This window comes from Sus scrofa, chromosome 13 (assembly GCF_054392235.1).
Source record: "Sus scrofa isolate SSC_HxYL_T2T_F1_AM1 chromosome 13, Sscrofa_HxYL_maternal_Yorkshire_Landrace_v2.0, whole genome shotgun sequence".
NCBI classification, from domain to species: domain Eukaryota; kingdom Metazoa; phylum Chordata; class Mammalia; order Artiodactyla; family Suidae; genus Sus; species Sus scrofa.
In genome coordinates this window covers 222,753,473-222,773,901 of record NC_139395.1, presented here as the reverse complement: position 1 = coordinate 222,773,901, position 20,429 = coordinate 222,753,473, and the positions used below count along the sequence as shown (strand labels likewise).

The 20,429-nt window shown below is 55.0% G+C and overlaps 3 protein-coding genes across 4 annotated transcripts in view; 1 reads left to right on the top strand and 2 right to left on the bottom strand.

The window, feature by feature from the left end:
• Positions 1 to 20,429, top strand: part of TSPEAR (thrombospondin type laminin G domain and EAR repeats) — a 126,670-nt gene that overhangs the window by 4,314 nt on the left and 101,927 nt on the right. The window lies entirely within an intron of this gene.
• LOC100622826 (uncharacterized) lies at positions 3,963 to 4,598 on the bottom strand. The gene is made up of 2 exons (XM_084992312.1): positions 4,545 to 4,598; positions 3,963 to 4,496 (listed from the first exon to the last, which is right to left on the bottom strand). The coding sequence occupies exons 1-2, from the start codon at positions 4,596 to 4,598 to the stop codon at positions 3,963 to 3,965; spliced, it is 588 nt and encodes a 195-aa protein (XP_084848438.1).
• On the bottom strand, positions 7,573 to 8,337 carry LOC100623597 (uncharacterized). Of its 2 annotated transcripts, XM_084992305.1 has the most exons (3): positions 8,284 to 8,337; positions 7,972 to 8,235; positions 7,573 to 7,893 (listed from the first exon to the last, which is right to left on the bottom strand). In XM_084992305.1, the coding sequence occupies exons 1-3, from the start codon at positions 8,335 to 8,337 to the stop codon at positions 7,573 to 7,575; spliced, it is 639 nt and encodes a 212-aa protein (XP_084848431.1). The 2 variants fall into 2 exon arrangements, with proteins under 2 accessions (XP_084848431.1, XP_084848430.1); XM_084992304.1 differs by having other exon boundaries at positions 7,573 to 7,971; positions 8,059 to 8,337.

Below are 20,429 nucleotides of genomic sequence, written 5' to 3'. Positions count from 1 at the left end.
TCCAGGTGCCACACTGCCCCTAGCACGGGGCCCGCACGCGGGGACGCTGTCACCATTTCCTTGTAAACATTTCTCAACCCTTAGGCCAGGATATCGTTTGCACAGAAATTAGGAAACAAAGAATATTCATTTTTATATTGGAACCTCACACACTCCGTGCTGGTTCTACGGTTTTGATCTTTAAATAAATCATGGATTTCCAGGATGACTTTTACCAGGAAAAACCTAAGAAGCCACCAACTGCGTGCTTCTGGGTCCGGACTTTGTTTCCAGCTGGACCGCACCCCCTCCAACCCCTCATCTCCGCAGAACACCGGGGCTGGTGCTGGGGCCCTCTGCCCTGACCCTCCACCTCCTCTAACCGCCCCCCCATCGCCCCGGGTGGATCCTGAACCCCCGGCACCTCTTTATCTCCCCATATTGAGAGTCTGCGGAGCGCGGGGATGGGTTCCCGCTGTCACCCTGGCTTCCTACTCCCATATCTCTGGCCCTGAGCGTTTCTGGGAGGGGGTGCTGCCCCGGGCTCACCGAGCCTCTCGGGACCCCACCCGACCTCCGAAGCCCCGCCCACGCGGATGCCCCACGTGCCCCACCCGCAGCTCGGTTCAGAAGGCGGAGGGAGCGGCTTCGGTCGAGGGAGCCAGTTCTTTTCCGCAGATCTTGGTCCTCAGAGGGGCTGGGGCTCGGGAGGGGACACTCCGTCAGCGCCTCACTTTTCATCCCGACCCCCAGGGCAGGCCTGGCACGGCCCCTGCCCAGGTAGCCCTGCTCTGGGGTGGGGCCTCTGTGGGGGTCTCAGGCGAGTCTCTCTGCCCCGCCGCTGGCACCCAGGAGAGGAGAAGTCCGCCCACTTGTCCCCACCCGAGGACGGAAGGGGGCGGGGAGGCGACCCCGAAGGGGAAGGCGGAGCTGCCCACCTCTGGGCGGGCGGGGGCGAGTCCCACTGCCTGCGCTGGCCTTGCTGTCACACCTGCGGAGCGAGGGACCCGCGCGCCTGGCCTGGCGGGACGCGGGGGCGCGGGGACCGAGGGCGTCCTGCTACGTCGGGGGAGGGGAGGCGTGCGCGCGCTCGCGCTCGTGCACGGTTCTGGGGTGTGTGCGCGCGCTCGTGCATGGTGTGCGCCGGTGTGTGAATACGCGCGAGTATTAATACGTGAGTAATAATTACACGGATATTAATTCGTACCCGCCTGTGGGCCGCTGGAAGGAACGCGGAGCGGATCCACCCCGGGGCTCACATTCCGTCGTTTTTTGGCCCCCCGCGTTCCCACGCTCTCCGCGGCGCGGGTGACAGAGCCGCGGGGGTCTCCCAGGCGCTGAGGCTCCGCAGCCGGGGCTCGGGGGCAGCCGCGTGGCGTTGGGCTCAGGTTTGCGCTCAGGGGACCCCTGCGCAGGGCAGCGACCCTCCCCAGGACGCCTCGCTCCGTGTGTCGCGGGTCTGGCGGGTGAGTGCTGAGCCGGGGGCACCCCGGGGAAGGGTGGCCAGTCGGTGGTGACCGGCAGCTGCCTCTGCCGGCCCCGCAGACCAGACCAGAACAGCGGCGGGCAGGTCTGCATTTTGTGCATCTTTCTGGATAAACCAGAGCCCCTTTGCCGCCTGCCCGCATGCTGTCCTCCAGGAAGCTGGCTCCATCCAGGGTCAGGGCGTGGAGCTCAGGGGCCGAACCCGGGCAGGAAGCACTGCACCTTCCTCTTCCTAGCTGCCCAGGTGCAGCAGCTCCCAGTGACAGATGAGCAGCTGCTGGCAGCACCTGGGCCTGTCACCAGCCCAGGGATATCCTCCTGCGTGGTCCACATCGGCCCGAATGCTCTGTCCCTCCCCTGCCGGAGGCCCGTTGCTCCTCTTGTTAGTTGATGCCTTCAGGAAAGAGCCAGCGTCTCATTACATCATTAAGATAATTTGTTTGTGGTAATTGGTGATGCGCTCTCCTTGAAATCTGGAGCATTTTATTTTATGCATTAAATTTGAGTTTCTGAGAAGGGCCTGTGGGTTTCACTAGCCAGTCAGCGGAGTCAAAGCATACAGGAAGTTGGGGCCTCCAGCTCACTGGTCTCTGGGAGGCGACTGGTGACCCTGGGGTGGGGGGGGGCATGCGGGCGGGGATATGCTAAAAGCCTAGAGGAAGCCCTGTTGGGCAGAGTCACAGGGAATTTTCTGGCCCCCGTAACCCTGGAAAATGGATTTTGTGCATGTTTTCCTCCATCGTAGTGTCCCAGGGACAGGGCAGCGTCCCCAGGGGACGGGGCAGCATCCCCAGGGAAGCCAGGTCAGGACTCCCACCTGCCTCTGATGCCCCAGAATGGAGGGGCGGTGCTGCAAGGTGCTGGTCTGTCTGTGCCCGTTTCCACCACCCAGGCAGAGTTGCAGGAAGGCCCTGCTTGTAATGACAGCCTCCCTGGGGACCCCCTTCTGGGGAGGGGGGCTCGTGGCCCTGGAAAAGCAACCCTGCCGGGGAGGCTGGCCAAGCTTCTCAGGGAGACCCTGGCAGGCTCAGGTGACCCCCTCCTTTAGGGGAACACCTTCCTGGATGTCACGGCCACCCGAGTGAGATGTCACATCAGAAGCAGAGAAGGGTCGGGAGCCAGGAGGTGGCCCTGGGAGAGAGAGGCAGGGGTGGTAGCTTAGGAGCGAGGCTGGGCGTGGGAGCTTAGGGTTCTGGGAGGCCTGGAGCCCCTCCAGACAGGCCCCAAGGGTGAACCCCAGGCGGCAAGCCTGGGCCCCAGACCGAGAGCAGGGGCCTCAAGTCACCACCCTCCGGCCTCTTCCCCTTGACCTTGGCCACACCCTGCCCAGACCGGGCTGGGGAGGGGCGTTGTCGCTGGCCTGTGCAGTGGCCCAGACTAGGCAGGCTGGGGACACTTTAATATGAATAAGGAGCGAAGTTCAAGGGGAGGTTCAGGTGCAGGAAGCTGGGGGGGTGGCAGCTGGGCCCCCGCCCTTGCGCCATTCTGAGAGGGAGCAGGGAGAGCCAGGCCTGGGGCAAGGGGGCCCTCTTGCCAAGGAGCCCACTGGCCAGTGTTGCCACCGGTATCTTAGAGCAGCTCCCAGAGCTGCCCAGAGGTGCAGACGTGGGAGTTGAGGGCCGGGGGGGCGACGGGGCGGCCTCAGCCCTCCCCAGACCTGGCTCGTCTCCAAGGTTGCTGAGGCCAGAGCTGTCCAGGGGCCGTGGGGCCGGAAATAACGAAACATAAAATGAGCAGGAAAGAGGACGCATCAAGCTGAGGACGGCGACGTTTATCCATTCAGCTCAAGACCCCTGTGGGGAGGGGCGGGCGCCTGGCAGCAGGAGGGGGCAGACTGGCCAGAGGAGGCCCTGAAAGCCTAGGGGGGGGTCCATGGCCGTTGGGGGTAACCTGCAGGCCACAGACAGGCCAAGCCCTGCTCGTTGGGGTCTGAGGTCAGTGAGGTCACGTGCAAGTGCTTTACCCAAAAAGCTCATGCTGAGTCCAGCTCCGAGGGTGACCGGGAGGCTGGCCGTGGTGGGGGTATGGGCAGGGATAGTGCCCAGCTGGCTCTCAGGGATGCCATTCCTGGGACAGGAGCTGGATGCCAGGGCAGTGTGGGCAAGGCCCAGAGGGCGGCCAGTGTGGCCGGGGACAGCAGGGCAGCGAGGCCCCTCTGGGGGGACAGGCTGGCAATTCTACTAGAAACGACAGGAAGAGAGCAAAGCACCACTAAACGCAGGCTGTTTATTACGTGTCCAAGCAGCTTCGGAGCTGATGCCACTGAGGCCTGGGTGGGGGAAGGTCCCCAAGCCTGAGCACCTCGACCCTCGGGGGAGGGGCCCTGGCTGGGGGCAGGGTCATCCCGAGTGTGGCGGGACCCCCTCCTGGGCTGAGAGGGGAAGGGGCTGTCCACGCAGCTCAGCTCCTAGGGAAAACCCTGAAGGCAGCCGGGGGGCAGCTGTGGTAGAGGTGAGGGCCCCTGCAGTGCCCGGCTGGCCCCGGGGGGACGGGCCCGGTCAGCAGCAGGACTCGCAGGCCGAGGCGGGCACACAGCAGGCGGGGCGGGAGCACGCGGGGCGGCAGAGCAGGGACACGCAGGAGGCCGGGCGGCAGCAGCTGGGCTGGCAGCAGGAGGCGGGGGCCCCGCAGGAGGAGACGGGCACGCAGCAGGCGGGGCGGCACATGGGCCGGCAGAGGAGGGACACGGAGGACGAGGGTCTGCAGCAGGACGAGGGGCAGGGGCAGGGGCTGGGCTGGCAGCACGAGGAGGCCGAGCAGGGGGAGGCCTCACAGCACACAGGTGTGCAGCACACAGGTGTGCAACAGACAGGCGTGCAACAGACGGGCCTGCAGCAGACAGGCCTGCAGCAGACGGGCGCACAGCAGGCCGGCTGGCAGGGGGAGGAGGTGCAGGAGCTGGTGCAGCCTGACAGGCAGGGGCTGGGCTCACAGCTCGCTGGGGTGCAGACGAGGGCCAGGCGGGGCGCGGGGGTGCAGCCGCTGGGGGCGCAGCAGGGGGGCTCACAGCAGCTCTCTGGACAGTCGTCCCACTGCCAGGAGGAGCCGGTGCAGGGGTGACAGGGACCGGGCAGGTAGACGTGGCTGCCGTAGCTCAGGTTGCTGGAGCAGCCGGACAGGGTGGAGGCGGCCATGGTGGGGGCGGTGGGGCTGGAGGAGGTGAGTGTGTGTGAGTGTGTGTGTGTGTGTGTGTGAGGTGCTCAGGCTGTGGCTTTTATACCCCTCCTGGGTGTGGTGTGTCGTCCCCATAGGAGGCTCCCAACGCCCTTCCTTCCTTGGTGGTGTTTGGATCTGGTTCATGGAAACCCTCATTAGGGCTGTTTTATTTTCCCGGGAACTGAGGCCCAGCTCGTAACATCCCGCGTGTGTTGGGCCTGGGGGCCCACCCGCCCCCGTGCTGAGTGGGTGTGGGAGCACTGGTTTGGGATGGAGCCCAGGCCGGAGGACGCAGTGCAGGGCGTTCTTCCTGGGACCAGGTGACCAGGGAGGGGGACTTGGATTCTGGGCCCTGGAAGTGGCTCCTTTCTGGGGCCTCTGGTCCCTTTTTTTGCATTTGTCCCGGAGTCCCTGCAGATGTCGGGAGGGTGGAGACACGGGGTGGGTTGTGGCTGTGGTGAGGCTGACTTGGCCCCGGCCTGGAGGGAGGGTGCAGCCCGGGGACAGCAGGCTTTGGGCCACTGTCCCTGCAGACTGCCTCTCAGGGGTGGGCTTGTCTGTGGGCAGTGGTCCCCGTGCTCTCCTGTTCACCTGCCAAGCAATCGCCGCCCGTGTGGCTCTGGCCACAGTGGTCACATGGTGGCCCACCCCCCACCCGCTGGCCAGCCTGTCGGGGCTCCTTCTGCTCGTCCTTCCCTTTCCTCTGTGGTCCACTCGGCTGCCCACGGCATCTTTCCTGGGAGCTGAGCCTGGACTTCTGTCCATGGCCTCTTGGGATGCCCAGTGGGATACACAGTGGTCCAGGGAACTGTCCCCAATCTCTTTGGACCAGACACTGCCAGGCGCCGGGGTCAGGGTGGCTCCGCAAGTGGAGGGTGGAGGCGGGGGAGCACGGGGGCGGGTGGCAGGGTGCCCGTCGGGCATCAGAAGGTCTCTGAGGCTGGCTGGGCGGCTGGGACATCACAGCCACCTTGGACAGGTAGGGGCTGGGAAGGAGGGGGCCCCTGCCAAGAGCTGGGCTGGTCAGGCAGCAGGGTCCCAGGCAGGCCGTGTCCAGGAGCGGGTTAGAGTGCCGTTTGCCAGGGGCTGGCCGAGGCTGGACGGGCCCCTGTAGAGGCTGAGGGTTTATTTCACTGTTAGTGCTTCCATGTCATTTCAATGACGTTTTAAACCAGGATGCTTAGAAGTGATGCAGCTGTTTGTCGTAAACATACGTACCGGCTTCCTGTGGCTGCTGTAACAAACGACCCCGCGCTTGATCACATGGAAGATGAAAAACAACAGAAATCGAGTCTCTCGTGGTTCCGAGGTCAGGTGTCGGGCGGCTGGAGGGGGTCCTTCCTGCCTCTGCCAGCTTCTGCGGCTCCGGGCATCCGCGGCTTGTGGCCGCCACCCCCGGTCTCTACCTGTGGTCACCTCACCTCCTCGTCTGTGTGAAAAAGAAGAAGGGCTCTCTGCTTTCCGGTCATGGGGACGGACCCCACGAAGGCATTTCGGGCCCCGGTGCACCCTGGCGGTCTCCTGGGTCAAGATTCTCCATCGGGGTTGCACTCTGTGCGCGGCCCTTTCCCTCCCGAGGTCGCGGGCGGGGTCCAGGAGGCGCTGTCCGCACCCCATCCCCCGTCTCCGTCCTGGCTGCACCTGCACTTCTCCTCCCGGCTCCGCGCACCGCACCGCCTCACGTGGCGCCAGTGACCTTGCCAGTCCACCCTCCGGGCCTCCGCCTCCCCTGACCAAGACAGGGCATCGCAGGGTTATGTGGGGATCGGGTGCCTGAGCCTATAAACGCTTCCCAGGAGCGGCGGGTCTTACTGGGATTTGACTGGCCACTCTCTCCTCCTCCCGCACAGGCTCCGGGCGGGGGAGCGTGGGGACCCCCGTGCAGGCAAAGGCCCGGCCCTGCCCTGCGCAGCTCAGCCGGCCGCCTCCTCTCTGCCCCGACTCCGCTGCCCATGCCCGGGCCTTTGTGCTGATGGCGCGGGGGACCTTAGAAGGCTGGTGGCCTGGAGCCCAGGAAAGGCCCCAAGACGCATCAGGAAGTCCCACTTCAGAGCAAGGGGGTGGCGGAGGGCAGGGTGAGGGCCCGGGACCTCAGAGGAGTGAGGCCGAGCAGAGGGATGCGTCCGGAGCGGAGGGCCAAGCTCTGCAGGGCCGGGGTCAGAGGAGAAGGGCCAAGGGTGACGATAGCCTTAGCAGTGGGGCCTTCGGGGACCAAGCTGAGGGCAGGGTCAGCGACACAGGCGTTGGGGTGGAGGAGGGACCGGGCGGGAAATGGGGCCCCTGAGAGCTGTGAGGAGGCTCTCCCCTGGGGGTTGCAGGCAGCCCGAGGCCCACTCTGGTTTATCGTAGAAAAAACCCGGGGACACTGGTCGGAGCGGGGGCTCCAGGCAGAGGGGGCGCCCGGCGCCAGAGAGGGAAGGTGGGTAGGAGAGCTGGCTGAGCAGGCTCTGCACCCTCCCTGAGCAGGGACCCCGTCCCCTCTGCCTGGGGAGCCCCGAACCCCGTGTCTGCCAGGACCCCTTTGTCTTAGGGAGATGCCGAGTCCCTGACAGGAGCTGGACCCCGAGAGGGGCCAGTGTGGCCGGGGACAGCAGGGCAGCGAGGCCCCTCTGGGGGGACAGGCTGGCAATTCTACTAGAAACGACAGGAAGAGAGCAAAGCACCACTAAACGCAGGCTGTTTATTACGTGTCCAAGCAGCTTCGGAGCTGATGCCACTGAGGCCTGGGTGGGGGAAGGTCCCCAAGCCTGAGCACCTCGACCCTCGGGGGAGGGGCCCTGGCTGGGGGCAGGGTCATCCCGAGTGTGGCGGGACCCCCTCCTGGGCTGAGAGGGGAAGGGGCTGTCCACGCAGCTCAGCTCCTAGGGAAAACCCTGAAGGCAGCTGGGGGGCAGCCGTGGTAGAGGTGAGGGCCCCTGCAGTGCCCGGCTGGCCCCGGGGGGACGGGCCCGGTCAGCAGCAGGACTCGCAGGCCGAGGCGGGCACGCAGCAGGCGGGGCGGGAGCACGCGGGGCGGCAGAGCAGGGACACGCAGGAGGCCGGGCGGCAGCAGCTGGGCTGGCAGCAGGAGGCGGGGGCCCCGCAGGAGGAGACGGGCACGCAGCAGGCGGGGCGGCACACGGGCCGGCAGAGGAGGGACACGGAGGACGAGGGTCTGCAGCAGGACGAGGGGCAGGGGCAGGGCTGGCAGCACGAGGCGGCCGAGCAGGGGGAGGCCTCGCAGCACACGGGCGAGCAGCACACAGGCCTGCAGCAGACGGGCACACAGCAGGCCTGTTGGCAGGGGGAGGAGGTGCAGCAGGACGACTGGCAGCTCGACTGCTGACAGCAGGAGTCTGAGCAGGGGGAGGCCTCACAGCACACAGGTGTGCAGCACACAGGTGTGCAACAGACAGGCGTGCAACAGACGGGCCTGCAGCAGACAGGCCTGCAGCAGACGGGCGCACAGCAGGCCGGCTGGCAGGGGGAGGAGGTGCAGGAGCTGGTGCAGCCTGACAGGCAGGGGCTGGGCTCACAGCTCGCTGGGGTGCAGACGAGGGCCAGGCGGGGCGCGGGGGTGCAGCCGCTGGGGGCGCAGCAGGGGGGCTCGCAGCAGCTCTCTGGACAGTCGTCCCACTGCCAGGAGGAGCCGGTGCAGGGGTGACAGGAACCGGGCAGGCAGACCCGGCTACCGTAGCTCAGGTTGCTGGAGCAGCCGGACAGGGTGGAGGCGGCCATGGTGGGGACGGTGGGGCTGGAGGAGGTGTGAGTGTGTGTGAGTGTTCGGGAGTGTGTGTGTGTTTCTTGGTGATTAGCGCTTTTATACAGCTCGGAGGGGGTGTGTTGCTGCATCACGAGAGTCCAGCAGAGCCTGTTTCCTTGTTGTTGGAGCAGGTCCTAAGGATACCTGTCATGGTCCCATGACAGGTGAGTCCACTCGTGAAACTCCCGAGAGGTTAGAGCCCAGGGGATCCCCGGACCCAGACCCGGGGTCCAGCCTCAGGGGTGGTGCCCAGTACCTTGGAACCAGTCCTGTGGGTGGAGCCTGTCCTGCGGGTGGGGCCCAGAGTGCCAGCAGCTCCTGACAGCTCCCCTCGGAGCCTCTAGCGGGACTCCTCCATTATGTCCCCTACTTCTCAAGCCCAAGTTGAATCATTATCGTATTTTGTCCTATTTTAATATTCCCTTTATTTTGGTGTCTTATTTCCTCCTGAGTCCATGCACCCATGAAGGACACATTGAATGTTAGGTTAGCTGTGAATTTTTCATATGTTCCTTTTATAGTGTTGAGGAATTCCCCTTCTATTCCTAGTTTTCTGAGTGGTTTTTTTTTTCTTTCATGAAATTGTATCAGCTATTGTCAAAATCCTTTTCTGCCTCAGTTGAGATTATGTGTGTTTTTTTATTTCATTCTGTTAATGTAGAATATTACATTGGTTGATTTTTTAAAAAATAAATGTTGTGCCAACCTTGCCTTCCTGGTATAAATCCCACTTGGCCATGGTATCTGACCGTTTTAATATGCTCTTGGAGTGTGCTTGCTAGTAATTTGTTGAGGATTTTTTGCATCTAAGTTCATACAGCATACTGGTCTGTCATTTTCTTCACTTCTGGGCAATGCTGACATCATAAAATGAGTTAGCTTTTTTGGAGAGTCTGAGAAAGTTTGGTGTTAAGTCTTTACCTGTAGGTAGAATTCATCAGTGAAGCTATCTGGTCTCGGGCTTTCCTTTTCTGGGAAGTTATTGATTAGTAATTAAATATCTTTACTTGTAGGTCTTTTGAGATTTTCTGTTATTTTTTAGTCAGTTTAGATAATCTGCATACTTATGGAAAAATTCCCATTTCATTTAGGTTATCTAATTTGTTGGCACACAATTCTCTATAGTATTCTTTTATAATCCATTTTATTTCTCTAAGATTCATGGTGATACCTCTATTTTCATTTCTGAATTTGGTTATTGCACCCTTCTCTCTTTTTTTTTTTCTTTGCTAGTCAATTTTATATATCTTTTCAAGGAATCAACCTTCAGTTTTGTTAATTCTCTGCTGTGTTTCTACCTCTGTATCATTTATTTTCACTCTAATCCTTATTTCCTTCCTTATTCTGTCTTTGGGTTTACTTTGCTCTTCTTTTTCTAGTTCATCAAGTTGTAAAGTTAATTTATTGACTTGAGATCATTCTTCTTTAACACTTGATCTTAGCTAAAGACCATGAAGCAATCATCTTTCTCTAAATATGGCCTTTATAGCCTTAAATCCCCTCTGAGAACAGCCCTCACTGCATCCCATAGGTTTTGATATATTGTGTTTTAATTTTAATTCATCATTAGTATTTTCTAATTTCCTGTGATTTTTGTTTTGACTCACATTTAAAAAAGAGTATGTTGTTTAATTTTGACATACTGTGAATTTTCTAGTTTCCTTCTGATATCGAGGTCTAGCTTTACTCCACTGTTGGGTGGAAAAGAACCTTTGTATGGTTTCATCCTTTTGAAATCCATTGAGGCTTGTTTTGTGGCCTAAAGTATGGTTTGCCCTGGAGAGTGTTTATTTATTTACTTAATTTTTAAATTGAAATATTGTTGATTTGCAATGTTGTGTTAATTTTCTGATGTATAGCAAAGTGTTTCTTTTCTTTTTCATCTTTTCTTTTTAGGGCCAGACCTGTGGCATATGGAGGTTCCCAGGCTAGGGGTTGAATTGGAGCTGTAGCTGCTGGCTACACCACAGCCATAGCAACTCGGGATTTAAGCCATGTCTGTGACCTACACCACAGCTCACAGCAATGCTGCATCCTTAACCCACTGAGCGAGGCCAGGGATTGAACCCACATCCTCATGGATGCTAGTCAGATTCATTTCTGCTGCACCATGATGGGAACTCCAAGTGATTCAGTTACACACACACATGCACATATACACATTCTTTTTAAAAAATAGTCTTTTCCATTATGGTTTATCACAAGATATTGAATGTAAGTCCTTGTGCTGTACAGTAGGACTTTGTTATTTATCCATTCTATATATGGTAGTTTGCATCTGCTAACCTCACAATCCCACTCTATCCCTCTCCCACCCATACACCCCCAACTGTAGCAACCACAAGTCTGTTCTCTATGTCTGCGAGTCTCTTTCTGCTTTGTAAATAACTTCATTTGTGTCATATTTTAGATTCCACATGTAAGTGATATTGTATGGTATTTGTCTTTGTCTGACTTACTTCACTTACCATGATAATCTCTAGGTCCACCCACGTTGCTGCAAATGGCATAATTTCATTATTTTTTATGGCTGTGTAATATTTCATTGTGTGTGTGTGTGTGTGTGTGTGTGTGTGTGTGTGTGTGTGTATCACATCTTCTTTATCCATTCACCTGTCAGTGGACATGTAGTTGCCTATGTGTCTTGGCTATTGTGAGTAGTGCTGCTATGAACATAGGGGTGCACGTATCTTTTTGAATTATAGTTTTCTCCAGATATATACCTGGGAGTGGGATTGCTGGATCACATGGCAGCTCTAGTTTTACTTTTTTGAGGTGCCTCCATAGTTTTTCATAGTGGCATCACCAATTTACCTCCCCCACCCATAGCATGGGAGGGTTCCCTCTTCTTGGAGAGTGTTTACTGTGCTGTTGATGGGCAGAGGGTTCTGTATGTGTTTGTTGTGACTGGTTGATTTAGAGTGTTGTTCAAGTCCTCTCTTTCCTTATGGATCTGTCTAGGTGTTTTGTCTCTTATTGAAAATAGGCTATTGAAGGCTTTAGCTATGACTGCAGAACCCTCTACCTCTCACCTCCTTTCTGCCAATGTTCACTTCATATATTTTGAGTTTCTGTTGTGTGGTGCATGTATGTTTATACATACATTTTTTCAAGGCCAGTTTTACTGTTGCTGTTGTTTACCGTCTCAGTCAATACCCTCTCATTCCACTTCAGGAACAGGTTTTGCGTTGGGTGGCATTTTGGCGTCGGCTGTCCTCCCTTTCCATAAGCCCGTCCTGGTTCATCTCCAGTCGAGCCTTCCCTCCTAAGTCAGGAGTGCTTCCTCCCATCCTCTGGTAACTTTGCCTGTTCCAACCTTAAAACTCAAAGGCTCGGCATGTTTCTTCTTTGAACTTGTTTGAATGTTAGTATCAAAGACAGTCCTGTCTTGTAGTGTTCCTGTTACCACAGTGAATAATATCTCCCTTTAAGGGAAAGTTGGTTTTATCTCCTTTTCGAAGAACACTTTTGTTTATTTTGGTGGACCTCATCCAGAGTCTCTTCAGACTTGGTTTCTTTGGGTTTATCTTCATTAAGCGTAACATTTTTCATCTGCTCAGACACTTCAATTATACTTTCAGTACCCACGAAAGGCTTACTTTCAGAAAGATGGCTTTGTGTTTGACTCTTTCCTGTAATTTCCATCTCTGCAGTAATTCCCCGTCTGTTCATATGCAGGGTCCCTGTTCTACATACAAAACTTTAACACATTAGTCATGGTTATTTTCTCATTTCAGTCTGACAGTTCCAACATCTGGGTCTCTTTGAGTCTACTTGTATTCATTGCTTTTTCTCTTGACAATATGGATTGATTTTCCTCTGCTTTTTTGTATATCTTTTAAGTTTTGTTGAATCTCAGATATCATGTGTGAATTTAAATGGACATCGTAGAGACCAGACTTGCAGTTGCCAAGGGGAAGGGAAGAGGGACTGGGATGGGCAGGAGTTTGGGGAGAGCAGGTGCAAACCATTACATTTATAATGGATAAGCAATGAGGTCCTGTATAGCACAGGGAACTATATCCAATCTCCTGGGTTAGACCATGATGGAAAATAATTAAAAAAAGAATGTATATATATACGTATGACTAAGTCATTTTGCATACAGCATAAATTAGTACAGCATTATAAATCAACTATAATTTAAAAAGCGAATTTTTTTGGTCTTTTTTCTTTTTAGGCCCACACCCGTGGCATATGGAGGTTCCCAGGATAGGGTTTCCAATCAGAGCTGTTGCTGCCAGCCTACACCACAGCCACAGCAATGTGGGATCCAAGCCGTGTCTGCGACCTACACCACAGCTCATGGCAATGCCAGATCCTTAACCCAGTGAACAAAGCCAGGGATTGAACCTGCGACCTCATGGTTCCTAGTTGGATTCATTTCCACTGCACTATGATGGGAACTCTCCAAAAAGGAGAATTTAAATGGACATTAACAATGTTTCTTCCTGGGGATGGGTGTCAGGTCATCAGTGTGTGAGGAGGTTTGAATCAACCTTCTCAGATGTTGACCTTGGTTTGGGTTTTGTTATTTGAGGGCCTTCAGGGTACTAGCAAATTCAGGTTCCTTGTGGGGAGCTGTCAGCACCTTGTGCTCGGGATGAGGGCTGGAAGACACTGTGGTTTCACTCTGTCCTATGTTTTCAGCAGCCCCTGCATGCCTGGCACATGGAAGGGACCTTTACACATGTCTGCCTTTCCCCAGTGGAGACCAGAGCTGCTCAGGCAGCTGTGCCAGCCAGGCTGGAGTTGGGATGCAGAATGGCTCTCTGGTCTTCATCCAGGTCAGCCTTGGCAGGCCTGTGTGCCTGGGGCTTGGAGGGTAAGATGAGGGTCTCAGACTTCCTGCCTCTTCTCCCTGGGATGGCAGGACTCTGCTTGGATGAGTGGTGGGTTCGGGTGAGTGTTTCTGGTCTTTTCTGGGCAGCCATCCTTTAGGTACCAGGGGGACCCAGGGTCCAGGTCTGTTTCCCATCCCCCCCTCAGAGGGAACGGAAGTCCCTCCCCATCCACAGTGTGACTCTCTAGTGGCAGACAGGGTGACACACCCTCCCCCCACCACCACCCAGCAAGGACCCTCCACCTTCAGCTGAGCCATCAAGAAGGGGGCTCTTGGAGGAGGGTCTGCTGTGCTTACGATTTATATACACCTTTAAGAAGAAAACTTCAAAAATATGTGAAGATGAAATAGAGGGACAGTCTGCATTGAGAAAGTATGATTTATCTTATTTATTTGCTTTCCATGGTGGGGAGCGCATTCCTGGGGTGTTGTTGTAAGAACCAATAATGGATCATTCATTGATCAATTCAAAATGAGTCATATGTGGACCAGCGATGAAAGTGAGCCACAGGCTGAGGACCAGAGTGACCCTACTCCTGCAACCTGACATCCTGAGGAGTCCCAAGCTAACTCACTGGACTCAACTCTGGTGGCCCAGTAAACAGGGCATCTTCCCACAAGGTGGGGAAGCCCTCAGTCCCCAGGGCAGGACTCAACATCTGAGGGAAAGCCAGACCAGCCATGGAAACAAGGAGACTCACTGCCCCGCCACCTGCACCTGAGTGGTCATGGGCCACTCCCTACACCCAAAGCCTCCCACCTTCCCATGAGCCTCTGGGGACAGGGACCACTGAAGGGGGACCAGCCCAAAGTCCCCAGTAACACAGACCTGAGAAAGGAAAGCAAGACAGGAAGAGACTACTGCATGGAGAAACATGATTTATTTGGCCCAGGTGGGGTATGGCTTCCTGCTGGAGACAAGGAAGGACCCTGGGACCCAGGGCTTCCCAGAAGGGATGAACCAGTTCAGGGAAGGATCCAGATCATCCTGTCTCATTCCACCCGAGTTCAGAGGGTTGGTTGATGTTGCTTTTCATTTGCCACGTGCAGAACCTGGAGGCCCACGGAGGACCAGCTCCCGGAGGGGCACAGGTGAAAACCGCCTGTGCTGGGAGCAGCTGGGAGGAGGCTTGTGGTCAAAAGCAGGAAGGGGTGCTACAGGAGAGGGGTCTGCAGACCAGGCTGGGGCGGAGGGGCTGGCAGAACCCAGAGGACTGGCAGGACGGGGCCACCCACACGACCGGCTTGCAGCTCACAGGCAGGCACCCAGAGGACTGGCAGGAGGGGGCCACGCACACAGCCGGCCTGCAGCTCACGGGAACACATACAACTTTCCTGTAGCTCACGGGCACACAGGATGCCTGGCAGGAGCTGGATGTGCAGGAGGATGGCTGGCAGGAGCTGGGCACATAGCAGGCAGTCTGGCAGCCCGAGGAACAGCTGGTGTAGCTCATGGTGGTGTGTGGGTGAGCTGGTGTCTGCAGGAGGGCGGTGATGTCTGCAGGCTTCCTCCCAGGGCAGCCTTTATACCCAGGCAGTGGGCGTCCCAGCAATGCAGAAGCACACCTGGTGACTTCCTCATGGCTGTTGCCATCACGCCTCCCCAACATCTTATTATCCCAGGATGCGTTTTCCTGTGCTGTGCTCCACCATCAATTAGTTTGGCTTGAGGCCGGTTCCCCCTCCATAAACAGGATGTTCTGGTTTGGGTTTCTGTGGGGTTTGTATTGCTTCTCCAGGCCACTGTTGCACATGGAGCAGCTGTGGATTGACTCTGAAGACTGGATCTTTTCCTTCCTTTATATCTCGTGCCATCAGTGAAGACTTGGAGGCAATCATGTTTTCTGAGTTTTTATCTTGTGCAGGAAAACATTAAAGCAGGAGTCTGCAAACTGCCATCTGTGGGGGCGAATCTGTCCCACTGCCTGTGTGGAAAGCAGGTTCTCTGGGGGCACAGCCAGCCCTGTGCATTTAGTTTGTTTCAGGCTGTTTTTCCCAGTAAGGCTGAGTCATTGTGAGAGAGACTGCATGACAGCAAAGCCTGAGATTCTTACTCTGCCCTTTACAGAAAGCTTCCCCGCTCCTGACTTATAATCTGTACAAGAACTGATTTGTGCATGCAACAGATTATACTATGAGCTGTCAATAGAGACGTCCCAGTCTCATGAACCTTCCAGGGCAGTGAATAGATGTGTGAATGAAAGACTAGTGCATTAACTAATTCCAGAGGGGCTGAGGCCTGAAGCAAAGCAGTTTCAGCAGATCAAAGGGGGTGCTGGTGGGTGGTCTGGGGGCCTCTGTGGGGAGTTGATGCTGAGCCAGTACTGGGTGCAGTGCAGGGTCGTGGCAGCTGAGGTGTGTGTGTGTGTGTGTGGACACTGCTGCAAAAAGAGGCATGTTCCAGGAGTGGCAAGAAATCCCACAGCTTAAGGTGTTAGGGTGGGGATGCAGGTGGACAGGCGTGGTGCTCCATGCAGAGGGTGTGTGTGTGTGGACACTGCTGTAGAAACAATCACGTTCCAGGAGCAGCAGGAAATCCCACAGCTTAAGGTGCTGGGGGGTGGATGCAGGTGGACAGATTCAGATCCTGGAGCCTGAGGACCAGGCAGCACACCCTGGGCTGATGGAAGAGTCAGTGAACTTGAAGACACATGAGTAGAAAGTACTCAATCTGCAGAGGAGGGAGATGGGGTTAAGAAAAATGAAGAGGGCCTAGGAGACCATCAGAAAAGCTAAGATGTGAGTAATTTCCACCCAAGCATGAGAAGAGAATGACTCTGAACCCTAAGAATATTTTGAAAAAATAATGGAGAAAATCCCCAAATTTGATTTTAAAATTACAACTTACAGATCCAAGAGTTTCTTACCAAATTTGATTTACAGATCCAAGACCCTCAGACATCCCCTCAGGCCCAGCACCATCAGGCACATGATGTAGGGACTGAGGATCCCAGTGTGAGACAGAGCAGCCTCAACGCTGCATCTCCATTTGCAGTGGTGTGAACATGCGTGCGTGATGGGATCCTTCCAAGTCTTTTTGACTCCATATCTGTGCAAGCAGGGCATCCTCTGCCCCTTAAATAGTGGCAGGACTGACAGCCTGTCACCAGAGTCCGCATAAAATGCGTAGCTGGGCACTGGCACAAAGCTGGAAGCCCACTGTGACTGTGGTGGTAGCGGGGCCACAGCTCCCAGTGAGGAGCCCAACCTGAAGGAGGATCTTCTGGATCATTGAGCTTCCACGTGAAAACGGGGGCACTGGTGTGGTGAATGTGACGGTGCTCGTGCAGATGGACACAGGGAGTTTAAAGTTGGGGGGACCTTGAAAATCATGATGTGGGGCTCCTTCCCCACCTGACGGCCCCTCACCACCCAGCCCAGGCTCTGATTCCTGAAATCTCAGGGCCACGGGTCACTGTGATGCTCCAGCAGAGAAGGCGCTTCCTGAACTGAGTCACTGTGACCAGAAACTCCAGGAAGAGGCCCCAAGAGGGGAAGAGGAGGAGGGACACCAGGCAGCCCCGAGGAAGTCACCCACCCGGCCTCGATGCCAGGACGCCACGGCCCAGGTTTATAGGCCACCTCAGAGAAGAAGCTTCCAGACCAGCCCAGTCCTCAGCCCTGACCCAGCCCAGCCCAGCCCCAGGCCACCATGTGCCACACCAGCTGTTCCTCGGGCTGCCAGCCAGCCTGCTGTGTCCTGCCAGGTGTCCTGCTGTGTGCCAGCTCCTGCCAGGCCATTTGCTGTGTGCCCAGCCAATGCCAGGTGACTTGCTGCATGTCTGTGAGCTGCAAGCCAGCCATACACCTGCTCATGATCTGCTGGTCCCTTGTGTGTGGCCCCTTCCCGTCTATCCTCCAGGAGCTGCCAGCCCTCCTTAGCTACCCTGGGCTGCAGACCTGTCCCTGGTGGCGTCCCTTCCTGCTTCTGAGCCCAGGCCAGCGGGACCCTTCCCCTGTGTGTGGGGTCAGAGCAGCCGGCTCTCTGAACTCCTACAAGGTAGCCCAGACATTGCTCTCTTCACACCTTCCAGACCCAACTAGAAGGTGTCACAGCAGAGCAGCTCAGTCCCAGCCAGCCAGGCAGAGGGACTGGACTGCTCGCATCCCCAGCCTGACCTTCTGGGTCATCCACGAGGTGCCCACATTGGCTGGCACAGGCTGTGCCAGTTCAGTGGTCTAGCATCAAAAGTGTAATAAACGTGAGTGGGTGATGCTCACAGCGCATATGCGACGCCTCTCCTCCAGGGCCTCCTCCTCAACTGCTCCTCCAGGGGTGCTTCCCCGGGACTCTGGAAAGTGTCCTACAGGGACACGGAGCACGCAGATGGCACCCGCTTTCAGGTCCAGGGGTCTCTCAGCTGCTTTTAACTCAGATTTCAGAATCTGTATTGCCTGGCAGCAGCAGGAGAGCACCCACAGCCCGGATATGGGGTGGCCAAGCGGCTGGGGGGAGGGGGACGAAGCAGACACGGGTCCATATTTCCTGACACAGACAGTTTATTAATGAGAGCAGCTGACTTTTGTCACATGAGATGCAAGCAACCAACTCTGCCGAGGAGGCTCCCGGGACCCTTGAGAACCCCCTTGCTGAGGGATGTGTGGGGTAGGGCATGTTCAAATCCCCTCTGGGTGTTCACTGACAGGGAGGGGGGTTTCTTGTGCCAGTAGAGGGGCTCCAGGGGCTCCTGAGAAACAGTTGTGCTCAGGATCAGACAGCAGCTTGGAGGGGCAGACAGTCCAGCCGGTCAGAAGCAGGTGGGACGGCAGAGCAGGGACACGCAGGAGGCCAGGCGGCAGCAGCTGGGCTGGCAGCAGGAGGCGGGGGCCCCGCAGGAGGAGACAGGCACGCAGCAGGCGGGGCAGCACACGGGCCGGCAGAGGAGGGACACGGAGGACGAGGGAGCCTTAATCCATGGAGCGAGGCCAGGGACCGAACCCGCAGCCTCATGGTTCCCAGTCGGATCCGTTAACCACTGCGCCACGACGGGAACTCCAGTATGTTGATTTGAGACTGACTTTTTTCACGCCACACAATTCCCTTGAAATCCACTCAAGCTGTGGTGTGTCAATAGATTGCTCTTTTTGATTGCGGAGTGAGACTCCAAGGTGTAGGTGTTTTTCCATTTAACCACTCACCTGTTGATGGACAGGTGGGTTGTGGGAAGGTTTTTAACTACAAATTCAATTTCTTTGATGGAAATAGGGCTATTCGACAGATCTATTTCTTCTTGAGTGAGTTTTGGTAGTTTATATCTTTCAAGGAGTTTGCCCATTTCACTTAGGTTGTCAAATTTATGGGCATAAAAACGTCCAAAATGTTCCCTTACTATACTTTCAGCATCTGTGGGATCTCTAGTGATGTCACACCTGTCATTTCCTTTTTTCTTTTTTTTCTTCCTTTATGGCTGCGCCTGCAGCCGATGGAAGTTCCCAGGCCGGGGACCGAGTCTGAGCTGCACCCGTGACTCTGCCAGAGCTGTGGCAGTGCTGGATCCTTTCACCCATCGCACTGGTCTGGGATCGAGCCTGTGAGTCCACGGCAACCTGAGCCATTGCAGTTGGGTTCTTAACCCACTGTGCCGTAGCGGGACCTCCGCGTCTCTCACCCTCGATCCCGCCGGTCGGTGTGGCTAAGGGTGTATCCGTTTTATCCATCTCTCAAGGAAATGGCTTTTGGTTTATTTGATTTTCTCCTTTATGTCTGTTTTCTATTTTGATTTTCTACCCCTGATCTTTGTTAGGTCTTCCTTCTTTGAGTTTAATTCACCTTCTAGTTTCTCAAGGTGGAAGCGGAGGTCACGTATTTAAGAATGTCCTTCTTCTCCAGTAAGGAATTCAGTGCTACAGATTTCCCCCTTAGTCCTGCAGCACCTCACAAATTGTGATATGTTGTGTTTTCTCTTTCATAGAGTTCAGAATATTTTCTGATTTCCTCTTTTCTCCGTTTTTTAATTTATGGGTTATTTAGAAGTCTATTTCATTTCTAAATCGTTGAGGATTTTACGAGATCTTTCTGTTACTAGCTTTCTAATTTAATTCCATTGTGGTCAGAAAATACCTGCTTTGTGATTTGAATTTTTTCAATTTTGTTGAAACTTGCTTTATAGTCCCAAATATGGCCTATATTTTTTGTCTTTTTAAAATTATTAAAACCTAGTTGATTTAAAATGTTGCATCAATTTCTGCTGTACAGCAAAGGGACCTAGTCATATATATATATATATATATATATACACATACACTCCCTTTCTTATAGTATCTTCTGTCGTGTCTATTCCAAGAGACTGGATAGAGTTCCCTGTGCTACACAGCAGGATCTCGTTGCTTATCCATTCTGTACATAATCATTTGCATCAACTCACTGTAAACTCTCCGTCCATCCCACTCCCTCCCCCCGCCCCCTTGGCAACCCCAAGTCTGTTCTTCACGTATGTGAGTCTTTTTCTGGTTTGTAGGTAGGTTCATTTGTGCCAGAATATGGTCTGTCTCCACAAATGTGGCCTATCTTGATACGTGTTTTGTCTTAACTTAAAAGGAAAGATTATTCTGTTGGAGGTTGGAGTGTTCTTGAAAGAGAATTATTCAACTCTGAGGCTATAAGAATGAATGTGTCTATTTCTCAGTACAGGTCAATCAGCTTTTGATTCTTTTTTTTTTTTTCGCTTTTTAGGGCTAATGAGCAGCACATGGAAGTTCCCAGGCTAGGGGTCCATTTGGAGCTGCAGCTGCTGTCCTGTGCCATGGTCACTGCAATGCTGGATGCAAGCCTCATCTATGACCTGCAGCTCATGGCAATGCCAGATCCTTAACCCACTAAGTGGGCTCAGGGATTGAACCAGAGTCCTCCTGGATACTAGTTGGGTTCGTTACTGCTGAGCCATAATGGGAACACCTGATTCTTACATTTTAAAGGTCTCCTATTAAGTACATAAACACTTAGGATCCACTGATTCTTTTGTCTTTATGAAAGGATCCTGGCAATACTCTTTGATCTGAGATCTATTTTTATGGTATTAATATAACTGCTGCAGCTTTCTTTTGATTAATGTTAGCATGATATATCTTTTTCTATCTTTTCACTTTTAACCTATTTCCATCTTATATTTAAACTGCATTTTGCACAGGCAGCATAAAGTTGAGTCTTTAAAAAAACATAAACAGGAGTTCCCATCATGGCTTGATGGTTAACACATCTGACTAGGAACCATGAGGTTGTGGGTT